The sequence below is a fragment of the Lutjanus erythropterus genome, chromosome 17, assembly GCF_056507025.1.
Source record: "Lutjanus erythropterus isolate fLutEry1 chromosome 17, fLutEry1.hap2, whole genome shotgun sequence".
NCBI lineage: Eukaryota > Metazoa > Chordata > Actinopteri > Lutjaniformes > Lutjanidae > Lutjanus > Lutjanus erythropterus.
The window spans coordinates 14663498-14672401 of NC_139333.1; the positions used below are offsets into that span (position 1 = coordinate 14663498).

At 38.8% G+C, this 8904-nt stretch overlaps 1 protein-coding gene across 1 annotated transcript; it reads right to left on the bottom strand.

Annotated features, from left to right (window-relative positions):
• Positions 1–243: 243 nt before the first annotated feature.
• prodh2 (proline dehydrogenase 2) lies at positions 244–8238 on the bottom strand. The gene is made up of 11 exons (XM_084740352.1): positions 8122–8238; positions 6834–7274; positions 5825–6015; positions 4951–5077; positions 4405–4476; positions 4195–4275; positions 3354–3497; positions 3081–3247; positions 2716–2826; positions 1946–2034; positions 244–1815 (listed from the first exon to the last, which is right to left on the bottom strand). The coding sequence occupies exons 2-11, from the start codon at positions 7062–7064 to the stop codon at positions 1637–1639; spliced, it is 1392 nt and encodes a 463-aa protein (XP_084596478.1). The 5' UTR covers positions 7065–7274; positions 8122–8238; the 3' UTR covers positions 244–1636.
• Between the last annotated feature and the right edge of the window lie 666 nt (positions 8239–8904).

Sequence of the window (8904 nt, forward strand, 5' to 3'; positions counted from 1 at the left end):
TTTCCACCTCCTATAGCTAATGCTACAGGACGCAATTCATCCTTCATTCATCCTCTGCCTGTGTACTTAGCACAGGCAGGCTGGTTGAATTTAATTGGTGTAGCAAGTATGAGAAAATCTGAGTCCTAAAAAGAAAATACAACTGTATTTGTGCATTAACTGGACTTTCCAAACTTTTTCATATCAAGGATCCCTCAATAGATGCACATTAAAAACCTCAAACCCCCAATTTGAGAGGATTTTGTGTAAAGAATCCCCTCTGAGTATTTTTCTTTAATTTTTGCAGTAAATTTGAGGATAATCAAGTCTTATTAGTCAATCATTTATCAGACTAGGGTCATCATAAATTACAGTCGGTCAAAAGGGCCGACCCTATTTCTTCCCTTGTTCCAACCTCCTCCTGCTGGGGACCCTTACAGCTGACTCAATGACCCCTGTTGGTCCCCGGATTAAAAACCACTGAGTAAATTGCAGAATTTTCAAGTATCAAAAGACAGGCTTCTTTAACAAATCACACTATTTAAGATGCAGATAAAACAGTGGGGTATCACTTCGAAATGGGTCTTGCATAAACTTAATACCTCTGGTTTTCTGTGCAAAGGAAAACCCAGAACTGCTCCCCGAGGATCACATCCTGATTCTGACTGTAATGGACAGCACAGAAACAATTCAGAGTAATATCTGTCAGAAGTTTAATGAAATACAATCTAAAGGAGCTGTTTTTTTCAGGCAACTCGAAAAAAACAAATGAGTGCATCTTTGGTTCATGAACAAAAATAAAGTTTTCTTCATTAACAAATGGACAATTACAAACAATCCAAGGCACTCTGAGTCCTTGTGTGAACCATTTTTTTTTTTAACTTATATAGTGATGTATTTTTCTGATATCAAACCTCCACAGAAGGTAAATAGGTCAGATCAGCCAGACGTGATTGAGAGTGACCTGTTACCACCACTGTCATTATCTCTTGTTACTAATTAGCTGTTGCTTCAGAGCAGCTTAACCAGCTTATTAACTAGTTTAATATTGCCTTGTCAATGATGGGGCAAGGGTGTTTTCTGTCTCAGAGCAAGTTTAGAAATTTGTCAAAGTTTTCAGGAATGGGTGTACTATAAAACAAACATACTGACAGATTTAACATACAGCAGCAATATTACAATTTTCACAACTCTTCAGTGTTACAAACTTAACAACGATACATGCAATGGGTTTGAACTTCTCTCCTGTTCATTTGACCATTAGTGTTCCTATGTGGCTTTCTCATTTGACATAATTTCCTGACCGGGAGCCCTAAAGGGACAGTTCACCCAAAAATCAAAAATGTGTCTAGATTACATTAGATTGTTTTGGTTTGAGTTGCAGAGTCTTGCAGACAGCTACTGTAGAGATTCTGCCTTCTCTCAGATATAACAGAACTGGATGGTGCTCCGCTTGTGGTGCTCGAAGTGTCAAAGATGGCAGACATCTCCATGGCTGATATCTTTAAAAACTCAGCAACTCACACCAAAACAATCCAGATGTATAAATAGCATAACAGGTAAGAAAGTAATTGTGTATTTTTGACTTGAGTGGTCAGTGGTTTAGCACCAGAGTTTACACTAATTCACACCAGTGCCTTTTCTCTCCCGTTGCAGCCTATGAGCTGCCTCTCCTCAGCCTCAGTCTCCTGTAGAACTCTTTCCTCAGGAGGTCCCTCTCTTTGCGGATCCCCTGCAGCACAGTGCGATTCTCCTGAGCGCGACGCACCAGGTAGGGCAGCGTGTCGTCCACTGAGCCATACGGCACCGACTTGTAGACAGCATAACCCTCCTTAGCTGGAAAGAAGAGGAGAGGGGAATGGAGAAATGGCACGATGACATGTTAGAGGGAAAATGAAAAAAAAAAAAAGTGAACATAATCATTAAGACAAAGATGGGTAATGAAAGGTGTTGAGGCACAGCTCACCCAGTGTGAGGGAGACGTGATCACACATGCCCAGCAGCTGACCAAAACACACTGAGCCTCCATCTCTGTGTATCCCCAGCTCTTCCATCCTTAAGAAGATACACACAATAGCTTCATGATCATGGCAATAATACCTGGGTACCCTGATTTAGTATTGCACTCCTATGCCCCTCAGTATACAGTTTAAAAGCATCCTGCAGGATTTTCCTACAAAGACAATGTATCAACTCATATAAACATAATCCCTCTAAATCATCACCTATGACCCACTAGAAGCGTGTGGTTGGTGGCTGTACCTGCACAGTCCTTTATCTGCACAGTCTTATACGCCTGGAGGCTGGTGGAGACCCGTGGCAGGCAATAACAAAGCAATATCACACGAGCAGCCTCATGCCTACAACTGAATCACAGCAGTGCTGATATTCAGTGCAGCAGCACTCCCTCTCGTGTAATATTTCTTTATTAATGCCTGCCAACGGGTCAGAGTTGCCTTGAAATCAGACAAAACAAGCCTGTGTTTATATCTTTTCCGGGCAAAGTTACAATGAGTGGCATGTAAGCCGGCTAAATAGAAACAGGGGTAATTTTATTTTTAATGATTTTATATTTTGAGGTTATTATGTTTTATCCACAAGGGCTTCCATAATCAGCAAAATATTAAAGGTCCTTTTAGAAACTTTAACTGAGGTTTAAAAGTTTTACAGTAGATTAAAAAAAAAACAAAGTAAAGTATAAATGAGACCAAGTTTATGTGATTGTCAGTCACTAACCGTGTGGCGGCTCGTCTCACTGACTCTTCGTTGTGAGAGGCGACTATGATCCTGTAGCGCTCAGGTTGCTGGGATATGACTTCGAGCATCACATCCAGTGAGCCATTATAACTGCACAAACACAAGTTAACAGATGACATGTGTTGTAGTCAAGTTCATGGTCAAAAATTGATCTGTGTGTTTTCAAGGTGGATGTGTTTATTACATGCAGCGGCCTTCACCCATCACAAAACTTACACGCTTGATTTTAATCCAGATAGGTTTTAAAATTCAGGTGCACTGGTAAAAATGAATCAGTAAGTTCAGTTTCATGTAGTTTGTAGGTTGCCAGGTTGTGACTGATGCCTGTTGCCTCCTCTCCTGACCTGTCATTGGTTTCCTCCCAGCAGCGGTGGATGGGGTCCTGACGACCCTCTTTCTCTGCCAGCTTCCTCTCTTTGTCCATGTAGGCTCCTCGGACCAGCTTCACTCCCAGACAGAAACCCTCATCTTTGGACAGACGCAGAGCTTCTAACAGGAGACACCTGGACTCCTGATAGACAAGACAGACAGACAAGAGAGGGGACTATTTGATTATGTCTCTTTGCAGGAAAATACCCACATAGGCTATGGTAGTCAGTGCAATTGAAGATATTTGCCTTCAGGTAACACTGATATGTGTTCCAAATCCAGGCACCATCTTTGTTAAACTTCTTCATCATTGCCATGGTGACAAGAGAAAGGGCGGGGTTCATGTAGGTGTACTCTGCATCAACCAGGACTCGAACTTTGTCCACACTTGCCTAAAAAACACAATCAGTCTTTATATTAGCCTACATTTGTAACTTTACTGCATTAAAACAAACACAGTGGCTGGGACACATCAACAAAGATTATTTTTTGAATCTGATTAAGTCATAGTTTAACTTCGAATTATGTTGCACTGAACTTTTCAACCAGTTTAAAATTAAGAAAGGTCATGTGTTGTTAACTTTTTACCCAACAAACTATATAGAAAACAGAATGATTAATTAATCAGTGTCTATGTAGCAAACAATATAACTTCTATTTTTATATTTTAGCTAGCTAGCAAACAATACAGCATTTTTTTTTAAAGAAATACAGAGCAACCGAAAGTTAAGAGTTTTCCCTTTCTCTTTTTTAAAATCAAGGTAAGCAAGTATATTGATTAAACTCTATTACTGTGTTATTATTGTTGTTGTTGTTATTATTATTATTATTATTATTTAATTAACCTACTTCAATTCAGTTTACATCAATAAACTTGGCTATACCAAACAGAGATCAGTTTTAAAGCTTGGCTTCATTTTAAACCTGGTTTTGCTTAGACACTTATAAGAACTAATCTTAGATTAATCTTTGTCGGTGCAACCCAGTCAGTGGAGCTTAAAAATAGTCACAATGATTTTAGCGACTCAGAATTCCAAAACAAAATCAATTTGATACCATTTTACACGTAATATAAATTCACATCTGTACCTCTGCTATTTTGTTGAGTCTGCGCAGGCCACAGAGGAAATGGGCAGCTTCACTTTGATCTAAACCAGGAAAGCTGATTGTCTGAAAGTTTGAAGCAAAGGACATTTCATTTACCAGAATCACCTTCATCAACACTGTACGTGTATGTGTGAACTGTGGAAAAGGAAAATGTCTGACAAACGGGGTTATTTTGGTGTAGTGTAGATGTACCTCTCCATCCATAGCTTTGACAAGAAGATTGAGGTCGTATGGTTGTCGTGCGATGAGGGTTGTGATTTTCACCTTGATAAATGCAGCACAGACTCAGTCAGAACGACACGCTGGGAGAGACACACTTCTGAGAGACACACTGGGAAGTACTGAGGGAGACATTCGGCTACAACAGCTGTGGACACATCAAACACTAAAATGTGTGCTCTTATCTTTTTTCCCATGAATTTGAACTACATTCAGCTCATATTTGGCCCAGATCCAACACTCAGTGTGTCACAGTTGACCTCAGAAACCTGGAAGTTTCACAAGTGGGATTCCTTATTACCAAATTATGCAGAAAGTAAATAAAATATCCTGGACAGCAACATTGTTTTTCCTAAAAGATAAAATGTTAAAGGCCCTCTTCTCTTTTTTTTATGTATTTGAAATTGAAATGTCTTGACATTCTTTTCATAATATCATGTAATTTACATTAAATATGTTAGCTTGGAGGGTATTTTCCTGAAGACATGAATGGCGATGAGATGTAAAATGCTGTCTTACACACAGCTCCGGGCTGAGCAGAGCCGTTATCTTCAGTTGCATCATGGGGTCTTTGCTCCAGGCGTTACTGTGGGACATTCGCACACATTCCAACATGGCCTCCATGTTGTCGTCGTATCGCTTCTCTCTGGTGGTGACAAGAAGCAACATGCTATAAGGCTATACTTGCATTGTTATCAGTCTATCTTTGCATCATTACTCAGCACTGACGTAGCATCCACAATTCAAACTTCTTAAAAGAGAGACTTCATAAACCAGCACACATGGTTTGCAATAATATTCCATTTCTGTAATAACTGCTAATATCAAGCAGCAACCAAGACATGACCAGACTCTGTGAGCACAAAGTGAAGACAAGTGGAAATTAAACCAACAGTCTGTCACATGGTCAATATATGATATAGGCAACATATGATCATTTTACAGCCTGTTCTGTGCCTGTCTTTATTTCAACACCATAAATGTGGCACGTGCAAATAAATCCCAGGAGGGCGTTTTTAACCACATTAAAGATGGAGTAGGCAGTTTTTGTTTGTTTGTTTGTTTGTTTTTTGGCACCACTGGGAAAAGTTCCATAATAACTTTTAAGCGTAATGTAATTCAAATGGTCTGAGAGAAAAGTAGACTTCTGTTCCTCCCCTTGGCTCTGTTTTCTTTTCTTCTTTCTTTAGAAAATCTGGCCTGTGATGAGAGACTTTGGCCAGTCATGGGCTGTAAGACAGTTGATTGTTGAGTCTCATTCCCAAACACAACCATACTCAACAATAAACTATCTTTTCCCAGAATTGCTTATTGCACCTCCAGTATTTGCCAAAGGATTTTATTGCCAAATAAACTGCCTGACCCAGCTTTAATATGTTGCAATATGTCATACCCGGTGCTTTCTCCCAGGTCCTCCTCGATGGGCACCGCCAGCATGGGCCTCAGGCCCAGCAGACTCATCTTCTCCATGGATTGAGAGATCTCACTCTCCTTCTCTCCGGCCACAAACTGGGCATACACAGTCGGCCGAAGCAACAAGGAAAAACCCCTCCTCCCCAGCAGGGTGCGTGCTATCGACATCAGCTGAAAGACGAAGGTGGTGAAGCAGACAGAAGAGTGATGATGGAGAGGAGGATGAAGATTAATGAGGCAACACAGAAGCAGCGTGTCACACGGTCACGTTCTCACCTTCAATCCTGCTTTGCAGATTTTTGTCATGTGTTAAGATCTCTTTCTTTCTCAATTCACTCATCACTGTAAATTAAAACTAATTGCAATCATTTAATTTTCAAGCAGCCAAATAATGACAAATCGGGTTCACAGCTCACTGTGATCAGTACTCAAACATTCAAGTTTATCTAAAGAAAAAAAGAAAATAATCTCAACTAAAGATTATAAATCAGCAACATTATGTCCAGTTGATTTCAAAATTTAAGAGTTTAAGTTTGATTGAGAACTCAAAATCTAGTGAGGGCAGTGGCCTTGAAATAATGGGATTTCTGTTGATATATAAATACTCATATATAATACTCTTCATATATGTTTTCTTCAAACCATAAAAGAAGGCTCTCAAGAGATTTTTAAATGTCAAACAGTGCTTGCTGGCAACTCCTCTAATATGCTGATCAAGTTTCAACTCGTCATTTTAAGTCAAAAATTAAGTCAAGTCAAGTTAGAAGAACTCATATTTATAAGTTCTGAAGTGTTCTAAAAAATAAATACTAGCAAATTTAAGTTTAATTAGCTTCAACAAATAAAACTTGTATATTTATGTTAAATTAATGAGTAAAGAAGAGTTGATTGCACCAAATTCCTGTATGATTTTTTTTTTACAGTGATCAGTCTTAATGAAGTAATTTTTCTTCAGTTATCATGTCATGAGTGGCACACTCAAGTCTTACCTTCCCACAGTTGTTCACCAGCACGGGGAAGGAGCAGAGGCGGAAGACACCCAGAGCTCGGAGCAGCTCAGCCCAACTCTTCACCTTGAAGGCGCTGGGGTCCTCGAAGGCCAGAGTCGATGAGAGATGGTTGGGCTGCTTGACCGCCACCGTCCTGGAGGCCGCAGTACCCATCAGCCTCAGCGACAAGAGGTGAGGCAGTGACGGACGCAGACGAGAGCACATCATCATCCCAGGAAAAGTGTGTGTTTGTATGTTAACGGCTCAGCTTGTGGGTTGGGTGTCAGTGATTTGAAGCGTTGGTTTATGTACGTATGTGTTGAAGTTCACTGAAGGAACTGTGTCTGACGTGTGTTCACTAGAAATACAATGATCAGGCATGTCAGAAAGACATCATCGATGGTCAGCTCAGGGACACATGATGTCCTTTAATATCAGAACCTGTTGGACGTGGAGAAGGAAAGGCAGCAGGGTTTATAGTTATGTCAGTGAATTTGACGAGAGCAAACATCATGAGGTTATAGAAAACATATTTCTTTTTTTAAAACAAAGCAAAAACAAAACATTTTAAGGAGATTACTCAGTTTAAGTCAGGACCATTTGAATAAGATGTCTGCACTGTAAAAAAACTCTCTATATATATTTGTTTTGTCTTATAAAAGTTTGTATCTGGGCTGCCTTAAAATTTTAAATTGAGTGAATTTGAAAACGCAAGTTGAGGTATTTTTATAATGATTCAAAACAAAGAAACTTTTCCAGTCAAATAAACTTGATATTAAATTTGATGTACTTGAGAAAACAAGTTCAATAAGCTTAAGACATTAAGTTGAATCAACACACAGACGAACATAACAGACAAGTTTGATTTCCCTTCACATTTTCTAAAGCATGACTTATCATAAAGTGTATTAGAAACATATAGCAAGTTTTCATCATACTTTCTTTAAACAATGCATGCTGGGAAGTCTGCTCATATGCTGATTGTGTTTCTTTAGAAACTTATTTTATTGAGTTGATTGACTCTGTACTGTGCATTCATTCAAATCATCATTTCAAGTCAAAAGACTTCAAGTTAGAAGAACTTGTAAGTTCTGATGTGTTCTGAAAATAAATACTACTAATTTGAAGTTGTATTAACTTGAATAAATAAAACTTGAATATTTATATTAAGTTAATGAGAAAACATTAGTTGATTCCATTAAATTTGTTAGGCTACTCAAAAACAACAAATATGTCTGAAATTCACAATTAAAATCGCAAAAGAAATAAATTAGTAGAGGCACCTTACCCTCTTTCCTAAAAGTGGCACTCAGAAGACTGTAATGAATGATGAAAAGCTTAGCAGGCGTTATTTTCAAGACTTGTGTGTGGATCCGTAAAATCCATCATCTTTTGGCTTACCCACTGGTTAATAAGTGACTACTGTGAAATTTAAGTAAACATCAAGTCGACCCTTAGCATCAAGACCCACAAGTGCGTCCTGGGTTTGACATCGAGGGGACATTAAAAGCTCATTTTGTCATATGTTTAAGAATCATTTTTGTTCTGACTTTTATATTTCTTTTTTTGCTAGAAGAGTTAAAATATATTTGGCTGTAAAAGGTAATTCAAGTCTGTTATTAGGGATTTAGAAGATAGTCCAATCAAAGTGGGTCAAATACATTCAATATACAATTAGAGTTTCTTTTTATTATTGTACTGTATGTTTATAAATGATCTCAATAACCTGAGATTTTGTGTGACTTCGTAACATCTGTCCATGGACTAGAGGTGTGTATAGGTGACTCTGGTGTGTATACATCAATGAATTTGTGACTCAGAGAGAGAGAAATGGGCACATAACAGACGCTCCAGAGAGGTCATTATTGTGTGAACGTGTTTTCATCTAAAAGAACCAAGTGAAGCGACAAGAGAGGAAATGATTAACTGCTGCCTGCCACCATCCTTGTCGTGTATCTCTGACCTGACACACTGAAAATCCTTTAACTTCACTCACAGGCCGCTCAAATCCTCGCTGTGCTGGCACTGCTGACCAACAAGACATGAAAATAGCTGACAGCTACATATTTGA

Bases quoted from the DNA above. Each gene is read 5' to 3' on its own strand.
- prodh2 (XM_084740352.1), bottom strand. From the start codon at position 7,064: ATGATGATGTGCTCTCGTCTGCGTCCGTCACTGCCTCACCTCTTGTCG. The intron at 6,016-6,833 runs GTAAGACTTGAG...TTCGTCTTTCAG, and splicing joins TGGTGAACAACTGTGGGAAG to CTGATGTCGATAGCACGCAC. The intron at 3,248-3,353 runs GCAAATATCTTC...CTTGTCTATCAG, and splicing joins CATATCAGTGTTACCTGAAG to GAGTCCAGGTGTCTCCTGTT.